Genomic DNA, 22694 nt, shown 5'->3' on the forward strand with positions numbered 1-22694 from the left:
CCCCATTGCCAGGCTTGACCATACAACTTGCATCAGCAAATAGAGTGTGAACAGTCCTAACGTTGATCATGATGGAGCAGAAGCTTTATAAGGGATTGCTGGACCCGGCGCTGTGGCTCACGCCTGTAATCCCAGCACTTTGGGAGGCCAAGGCGGGCAGATCACTTGAGATCAGGAGTTCAAGACCAGCCTGGCCAACATGGTGAAACCTTATCTCTACTGAAAAAAGTAAAAAATTAGCCGGGCATGGTGGCGCATGACTGTAATCCCAGCTACTCAGGAGGCTGAGGCAGGAGAATCGCTTGAACTTGGGAAGCAGGGGTTGCAGTGAGCCGAGATCGTGCCACTGCACTCCAGCCTGGGGATAGAGCAAGACTCCAGTTGGGATTGCTGGATCGGCTCAGCCATAAGAAAGTTAGGTTTGGGGTTGCTCGTGCAGACTGGACACCATGGAGCAAACGCACAACCAACCATATAACATGAGTGAGAAATAAATCTTTATTGTTGTAAGTCACTGAGACTTTGGGGTTGTCACACCACCACCCATCTTACCCACCTCCAAAAGAAACAATACAGTTTCATTATAAATGGTGTTGCATAAATTGCTAGGTTATGGTGGTAGGCGGGGAGTGGGGTAGGATGGGGAGCTGGGCATGAAGGTGAGGAAAGCTCTGTATCTATTTTCAAGGTACTAACAGCTATTGGAAGGGAGAAGACATGACAACATGACTAATATAAGACAGACAGTCCTGAATGCGAGAGAGTGTGAAATTAGAGTTAGGGATAGAGAGGTAGAAGGTTCTAGCTGGGGGATCAGAGGTTACTCATGGGATGGATGGCATTTAAACTAGGCCTTGAAGCACGGTTGGCTCTGCCATTTGTGGGGGCCATGATAAGGGTACAAATGGAGACTCCATCCCCATCCCCATTCTTTTCCCACCCGCTAGCTCTGTCCTTTTCTGTGAAGGGTCTTGTGAATATGATGTGAACTCCCAGCCCACATGGGCCTAAGGAATAGCCTTATCCAGGCCCTGGAAATGGACTCATGGTCATTTGAACAGAAATTCAGGGGTCCCAGATTCCCAGAATATGTTCTAGAAGGTGGGGCATGGGGGTTGGGTGAGCACTGGAGAAGGGCCAGAGCAGGGCCATCTAAAAGTACACTGTCCAGGGCAGGAGCTCTGACTGCTGGGTGCCCGGTGGAAGGGTGGTAAAGACTGGGTAGGAATTATAATACAAGTGTAGGGGTGGACGAGAGGGCAGCCCAGACAAATACAACTGTGTGCTTTGAACATGGGAATAGTATGTTTAGTTACAGGTCTCAAGACTCATTCTGGTGGCAGTATAGAAGAGGGAATGGAGGGTGGATTGAGGAAAATTAGTTGGTAAAAAGGAATCTTTAGAAACATAACCTAAGGCCAGGTGCGGTGGTTCACGCTTGTAATCTCAGCATTTTGGGAGGCCGAGGCAGGTGGATCATCTCAGGTCAGGGGTTTGAGAACAACCTGACCAACATGGTGAAACCCCATCTCTACTAAAAATACAAAAAATAGCCAGGTGTGGTGGTGCACACCTGTAATCCCAGCTACTCGGGACGTTGAGGCATGAGAATCACTTTGCTTGAGGCAGAGGTTGCAGTGAGCCGAGATCACGCCACTGCACTCCAACCTGGGCAACAGAGACTCCATCTCGAAAAACAAACAAACAACAACTACAAAAACTAATATTTGCAATAAGCTTCCCTGATTTGCTCCTCTTTCTGCTCCTCTGTTCTCCCTATATGGCAGTTCTAATACAGCAAATGTTACATTTTGAAGCAATAACCTGTATTAATCTTCACCTTAGCCAAAAACTGTAAGGTGATATTTTTTTCAATGGCATATTTTACAGCTGAGAAAAAGAATCATCGTAACAGAATAGCAAGATTGGAAATGGATGATGCTAAACGAAGCAATAAGCTGTCAAACAGGATCTGTGTGGAAGTGGACAAGGACTCAGAGAAAGGACAAGGGCTAGAGAAAAGAGCACGACTGTGTTGACATCCTAGGGCCAGGGTTGATGGTTTTTTCCTTTTCAAAGTGTTCTTAAATGTTATTGTTGGTTTTATACTTTTAGAAGCAGGGGAAACAATCTTTGCTGCATCATTCCACTAGCAGTGATCCTTCAGAATGATGGGTCCTCTCCCATGCCAGTCTCCCAATATAGAGAATTTTGGGGCTAGGACCTGCAGGGGAAGGGGTTGAAGTAGGAATTTACATAAGCCGATTATTGGGGGATTAGGTTTGGGCAGCTAAACGCCTCTGTGTGCTTGAGCTAAAACCCTTACTATTCATGGCTCTCACCGCCCCCTGGAGAGACTGCACCTGCGAGCTCCTGGGGAGGAAACAGAGGGCTGGGGAGGGAAGGGCAGGTCACTAGGAGAGCTTGGACACTGTCAGGCTTTCTGGTTCTCCTGGTTTAATTGATCTGTCTGGATTAGCCTGTGATGACTGGCCTTCTAGTCCTGTATGCAGGGCTTGTCAATGTCAGGAAAGACCAAACCTGGGACTTCTGTTTTATATTTTATTCATAAAAGTAGAGACAGGATTTCGCCATCTTGCCCAAGCTGATCTTGAACTCTTGGGGTCAAACAATCCTCCAGACTTGGCTTCCCAAAGCATTGGGATTACAGGAGTCAGCCACCGCCATGGTCCAAACCTAGGACTTTTGGAAGGGATTTCTGCCAGGCCGAGTGGGTGTGGGCCAAGATTGTTTTGGCTGGAGGTCAAGCATCAGCCTTAGCCACTCATAAAACTCTCTTCTTCCCTCCTCCATTCTTGGCCCCTTTACCAATCTCCAGTTCTACGTATTGAGGCCCTATTCATCCATCCATCTCTCCGTTTATCCAGTCATTTATTCATCCCTTCTTCCATCCACCTATTGTACATGCATCCATTAATTTATGAAACATGAATTCGCTGGTTCTTGATATTTAATTTACTGGTAAATCCTTCTAGGTAGGTTTTGTTCCTTCACGTGTTCTCTCCTTAATTTTGGTACTTTGACATATAAATTTGGACCTTTTCAGATTCATTAGTAGAGTGTTATATACAGTTATTCAGTTACTTTTTAAAATCTCTGTATTTGTTTTATCCCCTTTCTCATGCCTCATATTATGTGTTCATGATTTCTCTCTCCATTCTTGATCAGCGTTGCAAAAGTCTGTTCATTTTATTGCTCTTAAAAAAACTAGCTCTGGGATTTGCTTTTTCAAATACACTTTCTGCTATATCTTTATTAAATCTGTTCTTTTTGTTTACGTTTATTTTATTTCCTCTCCACTCAACCACTCTTGGATTGAATGCTTATTTATTTTTACTCTTTCTTGTTTAGTAAGCAAAGCACTCCAGGCTGTGAACTTTCTTCTGATAGACCTTTGGGGATATCCCGTTTCCATTTGTAGTATCATTGTCATTGGTTTCTAATGTCTGTTGCTTATTTTTCTTTTAGAAAGTGTTTTTAAATTTTCTTGTTTGTATTTTTTTGGCAACCATTTGCTATTAGTTTCTAATTTTATTGCAGTGTAGTGAAATATATGCCCTACATGTTTTTTGCATTGGGATATTTATTGAGAATTTTCTCTTTGATTAAAACATATATTCAACTTTTATAAATGTTTCACAGGTACTAGAAAAGGAGGTATATTCTCTGTTTGAATGGTCAAATGTCTTTTTACACATCCATTAAATAAAGCTATATTCTTGGAAGTTTTGGTCTATTTGATCTATTCAAGAGAGCACTGTGTGAAAATCTCCCTTTACTATTTTGTGTCTGTTCTTTTTGTTTTTCTGGGAGTGTTTGCTTTAGATCTTTACATCTTTTGATGAATTGCTTTTGAAGCATAAAGACTCATAACTTTTTTTTTATTGACTTAGAGGATTGTAGCCTATATCAATATAAAATGTCTTGCTTTTTGCCATGAATTTCATTTTATTATATTCATATTACAACCCCTGCTTTTAAATTTGCATTTGCCAAATTAAACTGTGCTCATTCTTTATACTTAATTTGTGGGTGCGTGGGAGTGACTCTTGGTCATAAGAAGCTCTTTTTGATAAATTTCAATTATTTTAACTCTCTCTTTTTTTTCTTTAAAGGAGACCCCACCTCCATGTTGAATTCTTCAAAACAAATCTCATTCTAGTTTACTTGCTACATTATAAACTTCATGAGGACAAAGACTTAGTTTCCGTAATCACTAAAGCTGCTTGATCAGATATTTGTTGAATGAATGCAAGAAAGCTCGTATTGCTTCAGACAGCTGCCTCCAGTCTGCCCTGCTTTCTGTCAGCAGACTCATAGCTTGCTTCTGTGAGGTAAATGTTTCCAAGGCCATAGACGGGGTCTCGCTGTCACCCAGGCTGGAGGGCAGTGGTGCAATCTCAGCTCACTGCAAGCTCTGCCTCCCAGGTTCACACCATTCTCCTGCCTCAGCCTCCCGAGTAGCTGGGACTAGAGGCGCCTGCCACCATGCCCAGCTAATTTTTTGTATTTTTAGTAGAGACGGGGTTTCACCGTGTTAGTCAGGATGGTCTCGATCTCCTGACCTCATGATTTGCCCGCCTCAGCCTCCCAAAGTGCTGGGATTTTAGGTGTGAGCCACCGTGCCTGACCTGGTTGTTTTTCAGGAAGGAGAGAATATTCTGTCTGCTCCATGGAGAGGGGCAAGAGAAGAGGTGGGGTGGGGGGACTAGTTAGGATGCCATGAAAGCAATGCAGGCAAGAGGAGACGATGGCTTGACTTGAGGAGGGGGTTGACATTAAGCATCAACTCTGGCCCAGGAACTTAATCCTCTGCCCCAATTATTCAACCTTAAGTGCTAGGTGTCACGCTAGGCATTTCACCCAGGTTTTCTTATTCAATATGAAAAATTATAAATGTTAATTAAAAAGTTACAGAACAAGTTATCCTAAACAAAAAAAATTATTTCTCCCAAAGAAGTCAAATACTAAAACATATACTAAAAGAAACAAGCATATGGCTGACTCAGTTTTACTAGTGGTTTTTAGACAGACATCTTTCCAGAGCCTGCAGAAGCTGCAAATTCTCATGGATGTTCACACTACTCCATTCACAGGGCCCACAGAGCAACTGTGAACAGCTCACATCCTCCCAGGCTCTTCCTGCCTCCCTCATTCCAACCTCCTTCAAATAAGAAAATTATCAAGCAAGTAGCAGCAGGTGAAAGCAGGTGACACAGGAAACCAGGGGACCCGGAAGGGAGAAATGCACTGATGTGGCCCACATCTGCCTGAGCAGTGGGCAATGCACCAGCGGGGTGAGATCTTTAGGAGAGATGCTAGACACTGTGGCCCAGAGTCTCTGATACACACTGGTTTTGTGGCCCTGGACAGGTAGTGGTATCCTGCTGAGCCTGTTTCCTAAAACATGGGAATAATAAATACTCATTGATTGGCTGTGAACTGAGATAAGATATTGAAAAATGCCAAATAGCAGGCAGTTTAGTGTGGCAGCTAAGAGAAGATCTTTGACTTGGCTTTGGAGTCAGACTGGCTGGCATTTGTATCCTTGCTTTGATGCTATTATAGTTGTCATCCTGAGCAACTTACTTAACTTATCCCAGACTCAATTTCCTCAGCTATAACTTAGAAATACCATCTCATGGGTTATCGTGAAGATTCAGTGAGCTAATGTATGGAAAGTTAGTGCTTTGGAATAAATACTAAAAAGTGGTGCTAACAGTCATCTAATGAAACCAAAGGTACTCAATACATAGATTTCATTTTATATTTACTACCAAAAAAACTCTATCTGAAAGCTAGATGGCGAATCTAAACACATGCCTCTAATTTCTGCCAAAGGGTACTTTCCGTTTTTTCTTTCCTCTGCCCAATCCAGCATTCTGGCTGCCACCTCTCTCCTTCAAGTTACTTAGTTTCTGTGCTGCTAAGAAGCTTTTATTTTTTTCTAATATTTGAAACAGAGCCCAGGACTGGATGAAGGAGAAGCCAGGGGGGAAGAAAAACTTCTGTGGCGCATCAGGCCTTTCTCTTACATTTAACGTCCATTCTCCAGCACCCCAGACCCAGGACCCCTTGGTAACACCCACACACCCACATTTCATCTCCAAGACACCTGGCGTTAAAGCCGTGAGGGTATTTCTGTCCAGAGTAAATGTTGACTATTGCAGCATAAAGCGGCGCACACAACTACTTCAAGTGAGCTTCCCATAGTTACCAGTTAGAGGGACACACAGCCTTGGGTGTGCCCAGCTGTCGACCTCTCAAGACCAGCCTGGCTTGGCCTTGACTCCGCAGGCCTAGAGCTGTGTTTCTATGTTCAGCCAATAAACCCACACGCAGTGGGGAAAGCGAGGGAAGGTGCTGGGGTGGGCAGGACCAGGTACTGGAGGAGAGAAAGGGGTGGATGGAATTCCCCTTTCCTTCTTTAGTCTCTGGTCTTTGTGTAACGGACATGACTCATCAATGGGTTTCCTAGATGAGGATTTAGATGCTCTGTGGGCAGCAGATAAGAGTGCAGCCTACTTGCAGAAAGTAAATTCATGGAACGCTCCCCATAAAGTCAATACTGTCAGGCTTATCAGCTGTCCTCATTTCCCACTCAGCTCCCTGGGGACCAGACTGGAAATAAAAGGCTGCAGCTCCAGGCGCTGAGAGTGAAGGTGCAGGGCTGAGCTGGGGAGGGGCCTCTGCCCCATAGGCTGCTTTTCAGCCAAGTGGGGGAAATCTGCCAGGTCAAGCTGCCCAGAGCCCTCAGCTTCCCAGACTGACAAATCCCAAACCAAATACACACACCGGAGGATGAGGGAAGCATCGCCTTACTCCTTAAATCCAGCAGATGTTTCCAGGAGGCCCCACTGTGCTTAGGAAAATTAGAGGATGTCATCTCAAATGCAACCAACACAAAAACACACAGAGGAAACCTTAATTTCCCACCACTGTTGTTACTTTTGCTTTTCATAACAGATACTTCTGCACTACCCAAGAGCTTTTTTAGCTGGCGGGGATATGGTTTCTTTGCACATTGCCTGAACTAAATAGGTTACCAGCTGGGGTTTCAGATCTGTTTCTGAGACTTACACTGTAGCTGATGCAGACTGGTTTAACAAGATACAACCTGTGCCTGGCTCCTCTCCCACTCACTGTCCCTGTGCTCTCTGCTGGGATTATAGGCTTGCCCAGGCCTCATCAGTCAGCAGTCCCTGCCTGAGCTCTCTTACCCATGCAGCAGAATCTGTCTGGGTGGAAATGAGGAAGAGCGAAGACAAGATGGCCTTGGCCTGGCCTTGTTTTTATTATGGTCCAGAAAGCCACTGGAGTCCCAAGTCTTCTCGTAGAGGTAAAGGTAAGGTAGAAGGTCAGTTGCTAGCACAAACTACTCTCCTAGTGCAACTAGAGCAATTACTTTTTACCCCTCGGAGCCCACAGTCTCCAGAGGTGAACAGACAATAGGGACATGAGGACTAAGTTAAGACCCACAATTTAAAATCACCACTAAGCTTACCTCCCTTCCTGGCTTCTGCTCTCCCTAGCTTCCAGTTATGCTCTGTGGTGTCACCTTGTGAAAAGTCTATCCTGTCTTAGTTTCTAACTGAAGCAACAGGTGTAGGAATGGCTCCAGCCTCTTTCCCACATCTCTCACCTTGCCCGTATTGTGGTGCCCAGGTCTAGCACTATTGGTCTCCCCTCTTCTGCTGTGTTCCAAAAATTGCCTTCGTGTCTTCCCCACAGCCTAGAATCTCACTGGCTCTCCTGGCCCAATTCATGAGCTTTTGTCTTCGCTCTCAAAGGCCTATTCTAATTCCCTGGAACCCTCTGGATAAACAGAGGGTTTATTCACAGAGTAAAGCCTAGTCTGTGAATTTACTGACTATCCTCTTATTCAGAAATGTTTTCTTTCTTCATTTATTCGAATTTTCTGTTCTACAAGTCCTAAGACTCAGCTGAACCTCATTACCTGGTCCCTGTCCTCCTTCCTGCAGCTTTTTCTAGCCTTGCGTGCTCAGATGGCCAGCTACAAAGTCTCGGACTTTTGTCTCCTTGCCTAAGCCTGGTCCTTGAGACTCAATTCCATTAAGTGTTATGTTTTAACCCCGCATACTCTTGTCCTATCACACTCCCTTTCTGTGGCTTGCAGTGCTACTCTTGAGCTCCACTTCCCAGACCGTCTCCAAACTGTCCCCTGCTCGCTTGGCCTCAAGCGCTTCCTGACCCTGGACTCCTCGTGCCCATGTCTAGCACTGACTGCGAATTTCTAGGAGTGACCTTACTTAAACCATCCAGGGTCCTATGCCCATCTGGCTAAGTTTCTATCCTCTGTCCCTGCAACTATCCGAGTTCTAGGGTCTCTAGGGTCAGTCTCGGTGAATCTGAATTCTCCCAAATCCCTGCTCTGTCCTTGAAGGGGTTTCCTGAATGTTTGTTGAACCTCACCCTTAGGACAGATCTGGTGAGCAGTAACCAGGTCAGGAGTGTTTATTGAAAGCACGATGCTCCTATCCAAAACTTTTTTCTCTCATATCCAAACTTCATTGCAGAATATTCAGTCCCCTCATTTCCTGCAGTCTGTTTCTTGCCCACTTTTCCAGTTGTTTTTGTTTCACTATTTATCCATATGGCAGATGGTCTTATTCACTGTCCCGTAAAGTCTATTCTGTGAATTTACTGACTCTTCTTATTCAGGAATGTTTTCTTTCTTCATTTATTCAAATTTTCTGTTCTACAAGTCCTAAGACTCAGCTGAACCTCATTACCCAGACCCTGTCCTCCTTCCTGGAGCTTTTTTCTAGCCTTGTGTGCTCAGATGACCATCTGCAAAGTCTAGGACTTTTGTCTCCTTGCCTAAGCCTGGTCCTTGAGACTCAATTCCATTAAGTGTTATGTTTTAACCTCACATACTCTCTCCCCAAAGAACAGGCCTTGTACCTGTGCTCTTGAGGCCAGGATCGCTTCTTATCAATGGTGCTCAGGATAGGGCCTCTACCCAGGAAGGATCTGAAATACCAGTCTTACAGAAAAATTATTACACAGGATTATCAGGAAAATTCAAGCTTATAGGATTTACGCCAAAGGCAGATGTAAAACCATGTGAACATAATATTAACAATAGTTATCATTCACTGAGCATCTACCATGTACTGAGCAGTGTGCCAGATACTGCAGATTTCTTACAGTTCTTTCAATAACCTTGAAAGGTAGGTATTAATTTAGCCCCATTAGTTGAAAAAAATTCAGAAATCAGAAGTGGAATAGCTAGCCCAAGATCACAAAACTAGGCTGTGGAGGACTCTGGATTCCAGTCTACAAATCCAAAACCCTTGCTGATCCCATAAAACCCTCTAGATCTGCAATGTCCAATATGCTAGCTACTGGTTTTAAATTAATTAAAATTAAAGTAAACATTTAGTTATTCAGTTACACTTGCCACATTTCAAATACTCAGTAGTCACATGTGGCTAGTGGCTACAGATAGATCATTTGCAGCACCACAGAATGCTCTAGATACTTCTCTGTCTTCCACTAAGACATGGGGAAAAAGATGGCTCTTAACAAATTACAAGTGGGATGATAAGAGAAGACATAATCCTAAAAGGAGAGCTTTTCCCTTGTTTATGAGGTCACATGCCAGAAATTTTTTTCTGCTAAGCAGGATCTGGCTGGATTAGAGGGTTGCCCAGTCTGGGCTGCAAAACAAACTCTTCCACACTTCAACTATGAGACCGTCATCTTCTAAGACATCTGAAAGACATTTGGTAGTATAACATTTTCAGCACATTGGCCACTCAATTACCTTTCCTGCAAAATTCACTAGAAAACATCCTCCAAATTATTGAGATTAATGGAAGAAAAAATTTGAATTTAGAAGTTTTAGGTTGTAAAAGCCCTACTGATAAAGTTGCAGAGAACTATGAACAATAGTACCAGCTGCTAAAGGGCTTTACTGATAAAGCTAGTTAAAGAAAACTCAAAGAACACAAAGGAATAATAAAGAGAAAATAAATCATAAAAAGAGGGTTATTAAAATGACAAAGTAAATCAAAAAAGAATTGGAGGAAAGTCAAAAACAAAAATCTAAAAACCTGTCTTCCAAAAATTGAGACAAGGTTATTCCTTTTTATTATGAAGAGTGTTACCTATTACGAATGTTTATAAAATGTTTAAGGACACTCTTTAGTAAAATCACAGTGAAAACAATGGTGCGCAGTACACATTAAAAAAGAAAATCATAAAAGAAACAACTAGCAGATTTGGTGTTATCATTATTTTTAATTTTAGCCATTCTAATAGGTATGCAATGATAACTCATGTGGTTGTAATTTGCATTTCCCTGGCTAATGATGTTGAACATCTTTTTCATGTGCTTCTTAGCCATCTGTATATCCTCTTCAATGAAATGTCTGTTTATGTCTTTGCCCATTTTCTAATTGAATTTTTCAAAAAACTGCTGAGTATTCAGGTTCTTTATATATTCCAGGTACTAGTCCTTTGTCAGATACATAGTTTGCAAATATTTTTCTCCTAGTCTGTAGCTTGACTTTTCAGCTCTCACATGTGGGCTTTTGCAGAGCAGCAATTTTTAATTTTGATGAAGTCCAATTTATCAATTTTTCTTTTATGGATTGTGTTTTTGGTGTCAAGTCGAAGAAAGAATGCTTTGCATAACCCTAGATCATGAAGATTTTCTCCCATTTTTTTTCCCAAAAGGGTTTAGTTTTATATTTTACACTTAAGCATGTGATCCATTTTAAGTACATTTTTGTACAAAGTGTGAGGTTCATTCAAGTTGAGTTTGTTTTTTGCCTATGAATGTCCAATTGCTCTAGCACCATTTGTTGAAAGGTCTATCTTGGCTGGGTGTAGTGGCTCATGCAATCTCAGCACTTTGGGAGACCAAGGTGGAGGATAGCTTGGGGCCAGGAGTTTGAGAGCAGCCTAGGCAACATAATGAGACTCCATGTCAACAATAACAACAGAAAATAATAAAATAATAGCTGGGTGTGGTGGCATGCACCTGTAGTCCTAGCTACTTGAGAGGCTGAAGCGGGAGGATTGGTTGAGCCCAAGGAGCTCGAGGTTATAGTGAACAATGACAGCACTCCAGCCTGAGCAACACAGTGAGACCCTGTCTGTAAGAGGAAAAAAAAAAAACCAGACTGTCTTTCCTCCACTGAATTGCTTTTGCACTTTTGTAAAAAATCAGTTGGACATGTTCATATGGGTCAATTTCTGGTTTATTTTGTTTCACTGATCTATGTGCATATCCTTTTACCAAAACATACTGTCTTTGACTACTGCATTAGATTGCTAGGGCTGCCATAACAAAATACCATAGCTGAGTGGTTTCAACAGTAGAAATCTATTTTCTCACAGTTTAGGAAACTAGAAGTCCAAGGCTAAGGTGCTGGCAGGGCTGGTTTCTTCTGAAGGATCCTCTCCTTGGCTTGTAGGTGACCATCTTCTCTCTATGTCTCTACGTGGTTCTCCTTCTGTGCCTCTCCTTGTCCTAAGCTCTTCTAAGGACTCCTCTAGTCACCAGTGAATTGGGAATCACCCATATGACCTCATTTTACCTTAATTAGCTGTTTAAAGGCTCTATCTCCAACCACAGTCACATTCTGAAATACTGGGGTCAGGACTTAAACATAAGCATTTTGAGGGATATAAGGGAACACAATTCAGCCCATAACAATTACTATAGCTATATAATAAACCTTAATATTGGGTAGAGTGATCCTTCTCACTTTCAGTATAAGAGGCTGGTTTTAAGTAATAACAAAAAAATTTTTTTTTTTTTTTTTTTTCAGATCAACAGTTAAGTAGAATTGGCAGAGTGAGTAGCCACTGGATTTCAAGTCAGAAAACAAGGATTTAAGATCTGTGTTACCTCTAAATTGCAGCTTCCTCATCTGCAAAACAAGGGGTGATAACATCTACCTTATAAGATCAGATGCGGTATCTATTGAAGTGCAAGAACAAACTTAGGTCTTCTGATGCCAAATCTTTCTGCTACTTTTTCCTTATAAAGATTACTTGAGATATTCTAGAGAAATAAACTTACCACATATATTTTAAAATAAGTTCGTCTATGTCTACTAAAAACCCTGCTGAGATTTTGATAGGAATTGCATTAAACCTATTCATCAAGTTGAGTAGAACTGACATCTTTACTGTATTGTTTTCCAATCCATGATCATGGTATGCATCTCCATTTATTTAGGTCTTTGATTTCATCAGTTTTTTTTTTGAGACGGAGTCTCGCTCTGTCACCCAAGCTGGAGTGCAGTGGCACAATCTCCGCTCACTGCAAGCTCTGCCTCCCGGTTTCACGCTATTCTCCTGCCTCAGCCTCCTGAGTAGCTGGGACTACAGGCGCCCACACTACACCCAGCTAATTTTTTGTATTTTTAGTTGAGACGGGGTTTCTCCGTGTTAGCCAGGATAGCCTGGATCTCCTGACCTCGTGATCCGCCCGCCTTGGCCTCCTAACGTGCTGGGATTACAGGAGTGAGCCACCACGCCTGGCCTCATCAGCATTTTTAACATACAAATCTTGTATACAATTTGTTACTTTTATACCTAAATACTTCATTTTCTTCGGGGTGACTTTAAATAGTACTGTGTTTTTGTTTTCATGTTTGCTGTTAGAATATAGAAATGCAATTGATTTGGGGGTATTGGTCTTGATCTTGTATACTGTGACTGCACTAAAACTCACTTATTAGCTCCAGGTGTTTGCTTGTTTTAAAATACATTCCTTGGTATTATCTATGTAAACAATCATGTCGTCTGCAAATAAAAAGGTTTTAAAAATTTCTTTCTTTCCAATCTGCATGTCTTTTATTTATTAACTTTTTTTTTTTTTTTTTTTTTTTTTTTTTGCCTTATTGCAGTGACTAGCACTTCTAGTATTAGGCTGAATAAGAGTGGTGAAAGCAGACATCCTTGCCTTGTTCCTAATCTTAGAGGAAAAACATTCAGGTGTTCGCTATTAAGACACATAGGTTTTTGGTTTTTTGGGGTTTTTTAGATGTTCTTCATCAAATTGAGGTGATTCTCTTCTATTTTTAACTACTGAGTTTTTCTCATGAATGAGGGTTAGATTTTGTCAGACTCTTTTTGCGTCTATTGATATGATTTTCTTTACTTTGTTGATATGGTGCATTACATTGACTGTTTTAAGGCTGAACTAGCCATGTACACCTGAAATGAACCCTACTGGTCATGGCACTGTTGGATTCAGACAAACTAGAACTTCTTACTCCATGTCCTGTGTTATTTCCACTCCACTACAGTTACTTTTAACGATTTTGACATCAGCTGAAATCCTATAAAAGACCTTTCTAGTTCTTTCTCCCTGGAATATGTTATGATTCCCCATGATGGCTGTTTCCTCTTACTACGACAAGCTAATAAACCTAACTTTGTTTGATTACAGGTGTGTTCCTGGTGGTCTTTGGCTGGCAGGTTTTATCTCTGAGAACTTTTGGATACCCAGGTATATGTGTGCAGACTACTAGGGTCCCCAGAGTTGAATTTTAGAAATACTGTACTGGTGGCAGGATTACTATTTTACCAGATTGTTTATGAATGTTAGTGTCTGTTATTTCTACTGCAAGTCTCAAAAATAAATACAAGATATCTCAGGAGATTAGAAAAATTTTATTCATCATCCCAAACTGGATTATATATTACAAATTCTGATGAAAATAATATTAAAGGTATTTTCAAGTAGTACCACAAACTATCTGTACCTGAAGATAAAATCAAATAGTAAACTGCTAAGTACACATTGAATCTATTCATCTTTAAAATATCACTTTGTTTAGAAATTCATATATATGTTTTTGTAGTTATGAAGTGGGAGGGACACACAAATAGCTACATAAGATTTTCATTCAACAAACATATGAACTATTCCCCATGCTTTGAATGAATCATCAGAAGGCTGTAAAATCCTGTTTTTTTTTTTTCAAAGGTGCATGAAATAACATTTCATTTCTAATAGCAAAAATACAGTACTTCTAATTTTCCTCATACTCTCTTCCAACCCTACTGTGAGAGCTGCTTATAATTATATAGCAGCTTGTTAATGGGTTCCTACATAATCTCTGTATTAGGTTGGGTTAGAAGGTGCCAGGGGGCATTCTAGGGTAGAAGTTTTGATAGTACAGAAGCAGAAGCAGAGATTTATTCTTTCCTTTTTTTTTTTTTTCCTTTTTTGAGACAAGAGTCTCGCTCTATCACCCCAGGCTGCAGCACAATGGTGTGATCTTGGCTCACTGCAGACTCTGCCTCCTGGGTTCAAGTGATTCTCCTGCCTCGGCCTCCTGAGTAGCTGGGACTATAGGCGCATGCCACCATGCCTAGCTAAGTTTTTTGTATTTTTAAAGGAGACGGGGTTTTGCTATGTTGGCCGGGCTGGTCTCGAACTCCTGGCCTCAAGTGATCCACCTGCCTTGGCCTCTCAAACTGCTGGTATTACAGACGTGAGCCATTGCACCCAACAGAAGCAGGGATTTCTTGTTAGAAAATTTATACTTGCCTCCTTTAAGCACAGGACCTATATAAAAGGTATCACTATTGAATTAGTCTGTTTCATTTATAAACTATAATTAGGATTTCAGTCTGATGTGAAGCAGCTTAAAATGGCATCATGTACCCTGCTGATTCTTGCCTAGTTGAGACAGAAACACAAATTTGGGGGCTGAAAGTAGAAATGAGTATTTTCAATTCTCCTTAATGACACAGGCATTCACCAGCATAGACAATTAAATGAAACTAAGTATTCCAGATTTCTTCCCTTTCCAAATCATGGCTTCTATCTAATTTCACTAACAAGGAGGTAAAGATTTACATCTAGGAAAGGCTAGAATATTGAAAAAGAAGTCCAGGGGAGAGTAGGCACCAAACCTAGGGAAGTACAGTGAACTGCTTAGGATCAGCAAACTAGGTAGCATATGGGATAAGATTAGGAGACAAATGCTTAACCAAGAAAATGAAAATACAAGTTCTATTGAGAGAAGGAGGCAAACTGGTAATGTCTCTGAATTCATAAACCATACAATTTAATTTTTAATGACTTGATAGCATTTTTTTTTTCTTAAGCAAATTCAGTCTTGCAACCTTTTGAGTAAAGCAATGTGTTCTGACCCACAGTTTCTATAATTCCATTTGAAGATTAGAAAAGAAACATGGAAGTAGAAAAACTGCACGTTTCTTGGGTACTTACTTAATCCTAGGCCTGAGGCTAAGAACTGTATACTTCATTTAATCCCCCTAAAAACCCTTAGAAGTATGTATCATTTCCCCAGCTCACTAATGTGGAAGTTGAGACTGAAAGGGCCCCCACCATAAATCCCACATGATTAAGCTGAAATTCAAATTCAGGCCTCACTCAAAAGCTTGTGGTCTTTTTATGGCAACACATTGCCTTCCCTAAGTGAGATGTTATAGGTGATCTAGCCCAGGTCTTAATGATGGTGTAAGACAAGGAGGAAAGAGGGATAGTTGCTGGGATTTTTCTTGAGAAAGTCTCTTGACTGGTTGGTAACTGAAGTTTTTCCATGCACTGAAGTTTTTCCATGCATTAAAGCTGTTACAACTAATAATTACCTGTTAGAAGGTAGGAATGTGGCACTTTCTCTGACTAGGTTTTGAGGGAATATTTCTCCTAAGGATTTATAACATTTAGGATTTAAAAAACTGTTCACTTTCCAGAAGGTGAAACCAGGGGGAAACAGAAAAATGTGTAGCCATAAGTTTGGGTGAAATTTTAGACTGAAGTGTGGAAGCTCATTCCAAATGTGTTTTCCAGATTTAGCTCTGGTACCCAATGTATAAATTCCTGCTTACCTATGTAATATCCTGCCTATCTACGTGCCATCTGAAGTACTGTAGTTGTGTAAGAATAAAAACAATGGTTTGACGTCACAAATTTAAAAAGGAATGAGTACAATCTATTCTTAACTACTTGCATTTATCAGAGTATCAATATAAATAATTAAAAGTAGTTTATACTAAAAACTAGATACTCTAGTCTCCCTTCCAGCCAAGCAGATTAAAAAAATCCTGAAAACTGCAAAGTACTCCAGTTACATATGTTCTTCTTTTTTGTGAAGGAGATCACTACTACCAGGTAAACGTCCCTTAGGAAGGAAAGGGCCTCATGAAAGGTCACTGTAGGAAGGGGAGAGACTCTTCAAATACAGGCATTTAGCAGGTTGGTGCTGATGCTTCCTTTGGGAAACAGAATGGTAAAGTGGCAATGGGATGCATCTTGAGCTTAGAGAATTAGGTACCAAAGGCTGATGTCTCCAGATGTCAACTATCTTATTGTCTGGAGAGAAGGCATTTTCCAGATAAAGGTATGAAGGTTGCCTAAGAATTCTGAACAAGAAACTACTTCCCCTTGACCTCTCTGTCGCATTAGGTTCTCAATCTGAACAAAAAGATACTAAGTGGCAGAAATACCCTAAGACCTGGACTCAGTGAAGCACTGGATGGCTTCTCTGTTAAGCATCTCAAGCACTGTTAAAGATAATGTGTTGTGATGCAAAACAGACATTTGGACTAGAAGTCATGGCAGTCTTGGGTTTTAGCCTCAGCTGTTCTTGTTTAGATCATTCCTTTCTGCCATTATTTATTTAGTTATAAAATAAGAGGGTTTAATATGAATATTACATATGGTCTCTTTCAAGATTCAAAAGCAGAATTACTTTCACTTAAGTTTTAACTTGTTTTGTGGGGATACTGGCAAACATTCTGTTACCTAGTGGTCATATTTCAGGTTTTGCAGCTAGGGAATCAAAGAAATCAGATGTCCCACCAAGCAGCTACTCTTAGGGATGCTCAATTTTAGGAACTATGGTTTTATTCCAGGGGCCAGATATCAGTAGCTGCAGCAGAGGAGAGAAGGAAAAGTACTCCCTGCTTAGAGAGGGACTGGGTGACTACCTGGTTGTCCTGGTTGTCAATTAAGAGGAATCTTGCCTCTCAGGATGTCTCTGGAGACATCCATGGGTGCCTAACTACCAACAAGTTGTCAGCTTCCCCAGGTAAGCCAGGTAAACTAAACCTGAAAGTGGTCAGATTAGGAGAATGACTGCTAGAATATTCAAGTGAGGAAAGAAAAGTGATCCAATGAGGTACTGAAGATGGATATACTTAACCCAAGATCTCTGGACACTTAGCAGAATCCAACTGTTAAAAAACATAAGATGAAGTATGGATGAATCAGCATCAGACCTGTAAGTCCGGCCTTCACATTCTAGGGGAAGGCTTTTGTTACCCGAAGTTAGGGTGGAATCCATGAGCTGAAGCCTGTGAAACCAGAAGACAAGTATTTGAGCAGCCAGCGGTCTATGTAGGGAAGAATACAGACCCTGTGTCAATGGGGCCAAGATGTCTTAGATTTCAGACACTCTAAGACTTTGTACTCCAGGAAAGGATAAAAGATTAATCTGTAAATGGATGGGTAAGATCTCCTGGCAAAGAATGGCAGTCCCAATTTGAAATGGGCAGAAATGTGGAGTGTATGCATTTCTGGATACTGAGCACAAGCAAATGGTCCTCATCAAATAGGGTGGATTTTGCCCAAAAATACTGTTATTATTTGTTATATTATGTTTGAGCATGAAAAATGAATGTAGGGTCAGCTATTTAGAATTTGGGAATGCACTCTATGGGCTGATTTTCCAGCAAAGAGAAAATTGATGATGATGATGATGATGTGCCATTTCGGGATGAGTCCGCTGATAATCTTAAAGGTCCCCAGAAACCTGCTCATGTTATTTAAGAAAAACCCAATAATTCTGCACTGAGAATGCAACTTAAGTCAGGAAGACTGTTGGTTATCATTTATCAAAGAAGGTTTTCATGTTGCTTTAAAAATTTGGAATGGGGTGGTTGTAAGTTACTTTCCCTAATTTGTTTTTGGGAAAGTCTATCAGCCCATTCCCTCAGATGTTCAGGTTTCCATTTTTCAGACTCCTATTGTTCTCTGGTTTCAGAGGAAAATCTGCCAAGCTCCAGGAAGTAGTCCTAAATAGCATAGATAAGATACAAGATTCAGCTTCCTTTCCCAGACAAAGAGAAAAATAGCAGTGTTTATTGTGCCTACATTTTCCTTTACCTCTCACTTAGAATATATCATTCAAGTGACTGGTGAAGAGATGGGGTAAACAGCATCCCATCTGACTCAGACATCTTGAGGGGAAAAGGAAACTGAAGGGTTCCAGAGTGTGTGGTACTTGATAAAGTAGAAGTCTGAGTTCTTGCCCCATCGACATTCAACAAACTGAAAAACCAGGGATGAACACAAACTTTACAAATTCTATGATCTGAGGTAGGGTGAATAGTTGCCAAGTCCACCATTTAGCTTCCATTTTGGAGATCGATATATAGGAAGAGGAGAAGAAACAGGTAGGTTTACATGCCACTTAAATTGGTATACAGACCAAAAATTAATGAAGCTGTAATTGATGAATGAAGATAATAAAGAGTATGTTTTAAAAATTAGAGTACATTAAAACAATTCTATTAATATTTTATTGTCATTAAAATTGGGAGTGCAAGGATTATAAATTCAGAAAATATAAAATGTACATGAATTTCTCATATTTTTACCTAACAGAGTGACTGAGAATAAAATAAAAATGAGTTTTGTGAAATCATGGACTCTTTCAAAATCATATCTAGTAGCATGGTCTCACTTGAATGATTTGTCAACAAGTGCCATCAGATGTCAGTGAAAATATTCTCACAATGGATCGAAATTTAAGCATTACACAAGCATAAACTTTCTTCTCACTTCAAATATGAAAGCAGTACAGGTATAGAAATTTACTTATCCTGACAAGTAATAAAAGCTCTGATATAAATAAGTTCTCACCTTCCCTAAAAGAGTAATGCCTTGTTCTCTAATTCAGTTCCACATAAGATTAGTTGAAAAATGAACCTGATATCATCTTTTCTTGATGCCACTCAAAGTCTGATCACTTGAGTATTAACTCAGACTCCACAATCTTAAAAGTAGCACTAACATACCAGCTTAAATGCCCAGAACAGGAATAGGTTATTCTTTTTGACTAGTATATCCTTCCTTTGCTTTGCCTGGTGAGCTCATCCTCCAGTGCAAACATTAGTTAACATTTTTAAAACATTTACAGAACTTGAACTCTTCAAAGGGTGGGGGAGGGTTCCCTCAGAGGAAAAATTGAGTTGTTTACCAAAGGGAGGAATAGAAGAAGCAGGTATTTGTCTCATTCATCTAGGCTTCTCCACTGTAACCCAGCATTGTATGTGGCACATGAAAATTCCTCAGTGCTAAATGAGAGAATTAAATCAGATGGCTCTGGAGTTAGGACCCTTTCTGTGTCTTCAAACTTGTCACTTTTTTCTTTGGTTCCCACTTACGTTTGACAAACAGACATGTATCTTTTTAAACAGTTATCTACCTTTTCTTCCAAGAGAGGAATTCTCCCATTTCAACCTATTATCTCAGTATAACTGGATAACCTCATCCCACTCAGAAATAGGCCAGATTCCATTGGGTTGCACATTGGGAGGAGAGCGCTTCCAGTCCCACGTCTTTACAGGAATCTTCCAGGTCTTACCATAGTTGGCTTCAATGTATTCGAGGGTTTCACAGGGCACACGGACCTTCATGTCTACAAACTCAGTCCAGCACAATGTAAACTTGGGAAACAGGTACCTGCAGCAAAACGGAGGGATTAAGCTTCAACAGTGGAAGGTCTAGCTAAGGAATCTAGCTGCTAGTGCATCATTGGCTGAAGGACAGTGCTCTCCCATTAAACAGTTTTGGGAATAGAGTGGCTATTTAATTGTTTTTGACTGTCTAGAATCTCTTTCCTCTTCTCCAATTTTCCTTCCTTGTTCCAAGTCCATAGGATTGAGGAGAGGCTGACCCTATCACTAAGCTCCAGAGATCGGTAAAAAAGACTCAGGCCAGTAAGTTAATGATTGAGGCACGGATGGGAACGTATCCAAGGCAGGCAATCAAAGTCAGCCTTGGGCTTTCTGTTGGAACTGTAGAGGAAAGAAGTGTCAAAGCAAAAAGTTGTCAAAAGGTGGATGAAATGATCATTTTCTTTTCTTTCACAATCTGGATTTCCCAAGGATACAGAGTAAGCAGGACTCCAGGCTGCATTTCCAGGCTTCTCCTTTGGTTCCATAGCTTACATGATCCTACCTGTGGTTTCTGCCTTTCACCTCAAATGCTAAAGAACGTCTTTAAACCAGCCCAAAGAATATTAGTTATAATGATTTTAACTATATTTATTGCAGGACTAAGATAATTAGTAGGTAAGTTTCAGAAATTGAACCAGGCCAGGAGTGGTGGCTCCTGCCTGTAATCCCAGCTCTTTGGGAGGCTGAGGCGGGTGGATCACTTGAGGCCAGAAGTTCGAGACCAGCCGGCCAACATGACGAAACCCCATCTCTACTAAAAATACAAAGAAATTAGCTGAGTGTGGTGGCGCACTTCTGTTGTCCCAGCTACTCAGGAGGCTGAGGCAGGAGAATCACTTGAACCCTGGAGGTAGAGGTTGCAGTGAGCTGAGATCACGCCAGCGCACTCCAGCCTGGGTGACAAAGTGAGACCCTGTCTCAAAAAAAAGAAAAAAAATACAAAACAAACAAATTAAACCAAAACATGTTTCTGAAAGGTACTTTGGATCAAGTAAACTAAATTATGTATCCTAGAAAAGAAAGCTAAAACTAGCAGGTCTGTTTAAGTTTATATTATAGCTCTACTCTATATTCTGCATTTTTTTTTCTGAGAAATATTTCAATGTGGGAAGAACTTTCAGTAATGAGGTTTAAAGTGGCAATAGCAGAGATTACAGGAATTTAAAATATCAGAGGATTAAAGAAAGAACAGGGAAAAGCCAGATTTCAAAGTGTAATCATATTGTGGAAATGGGATCTAACTGGGATGTTCTCCAAGAAAAGGTCAGTTCTGATATATTCTGTCTTTGATTATCTTGTTTTACCACCAAATGAACATAAAGCCATACATGAAAAGGAGAGGCTGAACAAATTCTAAAGAAAGCAACAACTCTCTTTTACTCAAACCCAGTTAATGGACAATTCCAGCTGGCTACTGTGAAAAGGCAGCCACAGAAAATCTCATAGCTGAGAAGTAAGATACAGCTTAGCCCCACCATCTGCTGGTCCCAATTTTACTCTGCACACTCATGTTCACGGAATTGCTTATTTTGTCATCACACATAACAATCCATCACCAGCCTCCACCCTCTCTAATCAGATGCTGGTTAGCAGAATGTCCGCCTGTCTTATCCTATCAAGTTGACACACTGAAGTTGAATTGAGGCAGAAATCATGTTCTATCTTGTAATACAGGCCAGGAAACTTCTCTAATTCTTTGTAGTCTCATCAAAGAGCTGAAAGAGGGAAATATAATAATAGATACAGGATAGATAAGGTGAAAGGGAACACTACAAATTTTACAAAAGCAATGTTTTGAACAATGAAGAATTTATGAGCAAAGCCAAAACATTTTAAATATATAAACAATGTGAAAATAATTCAAAGACAATTTAACTCAAATGTTAATTTTTGTACTTAAAACTGAAACCTCTCTAAACTCTTTGTGGTTTTCTTTTCCCCAATTATTTTTCAATCCATTGAGCAAAAAGAAAATCCCAGCTTCCTAGGAGAAGAGGAAAGATAAGTAAACAATAAAATGTAAAAACTGATTATAAAACAGGATTGTGAAGAGGAAGTGAAGGGGGGTGAACGACACAGAACAGCACATGCCATGCACCCTGTCCAGGCTACCAGTAAATAATGACTAGGACTAAAATACACCATGGGTCTGCAATGTTACCTCGACTTTTAAAGCTAAGATTAAGTTCAGCTAAACGGTTTGTACTTTAAGGCCCTGGGATTGGATCCAACATGTAAACAGGTTTAAATGCAGACTAAGGCAACCCTAAATCAGAATGTAAGTTTAAGAGATCTTATTACCACAAAAAAAATCCCTCCATCCATTTTCTATTTCATACCACTTTTATTTCATATTATTTTTACATAAAACAGTAGTTAAATAGTTGGAATAGACCATTTTTTTCCCTCACAGATATCCTTAAAATCTATACAACTACTTGGTGGTAGTTGGATAATTTCATCAGTTTAATTGCAATCAGTTTAAGTACAACCTATGGACATAACTGCTAAATGAAAACGAAGTTCTTCCACCATCCCAGAACCAACAGTGTTTTATTATTACTAGGCTCAGAGAGATAGAGACAACATCAACTATAACTGAACCTGACTTTTTGAACTTAAGTTTTACATTAACTCCAGAGTTGGGGCAGTAGAGCCATTTCTTGATAAGAATTTCCTGCAAAACATAAATGATTTATTCTCACTACGAATTTTTTCTCTTCTTTTAACTTTTAATTTCTTCTCATATTATTCCAGTGCCTAAGCCCTCTAGTATATCGTTTAATAGAAGCAGGGCTAGCACACATTCCTGACGTTTTTCTGATTTTAATGGAAAGGCTTCTAAAGTTTTATCATTAAACATGATTGCTCACTCTAATTTTTTGTTATATTCTCTTTATTAGGTTAAAGAAATTTCAGATTCCTTTTTTTTTTTTTTTTTGAGACCAAGTCTCGCTTTGTTACCC

The 22694-nt window shown here is 40.4% G+C and overlaps 1 protein-coding gene across 9 annotated transcripts in view; it reads right to left on the reverse strand.

Annotated features, from left to right (window-relative positions):
* The window catches only part of FKTN (fukutin), a 94586-nt gene that overhangs the window by 8684 nt on the left and 63208 nt on the right, over positions 1 to 22694 (reverse strand). For 5 of the 9 annotated variants that reach the window (XM_030920041.1, XM_030920040.1, XM_030920039.1 and 2 more), the window contains one exon: positions 13662 to 19732. In XM_030920041.1, the coding sequence (XP_030775901.1) occupies positions 19519 to 19732 (214 nt within the window). In that variant the 3' untranslated portion in view covers positions 13662 to 19518. Of the gene's footprint in view, positions 1 to 13661; positions 19733 to 22694 lie in introns of those variants that run through there. The other 4 variants (XM_030920043.1, XM_030920044.1, XM_030920042.1 and 1 more) reach the window with 4 other exon arrangements.

The sequence above is a fragment of the Rhinopithecus roxellana genome, chromosome 16 (assembly GCF_007565055.1).
Source record: "Rhinopithecus roxellana isolate Shanxi Qingling chromosome 16, ASM756505v1, whole genome shotgun sequence".
Lineage (NCBI taxonomy): Eukaryota > Metazoa > Chordata > Mammalia > Primates > Cercopithecidae > Rhinopithecus > Rhinopithecus roxellana.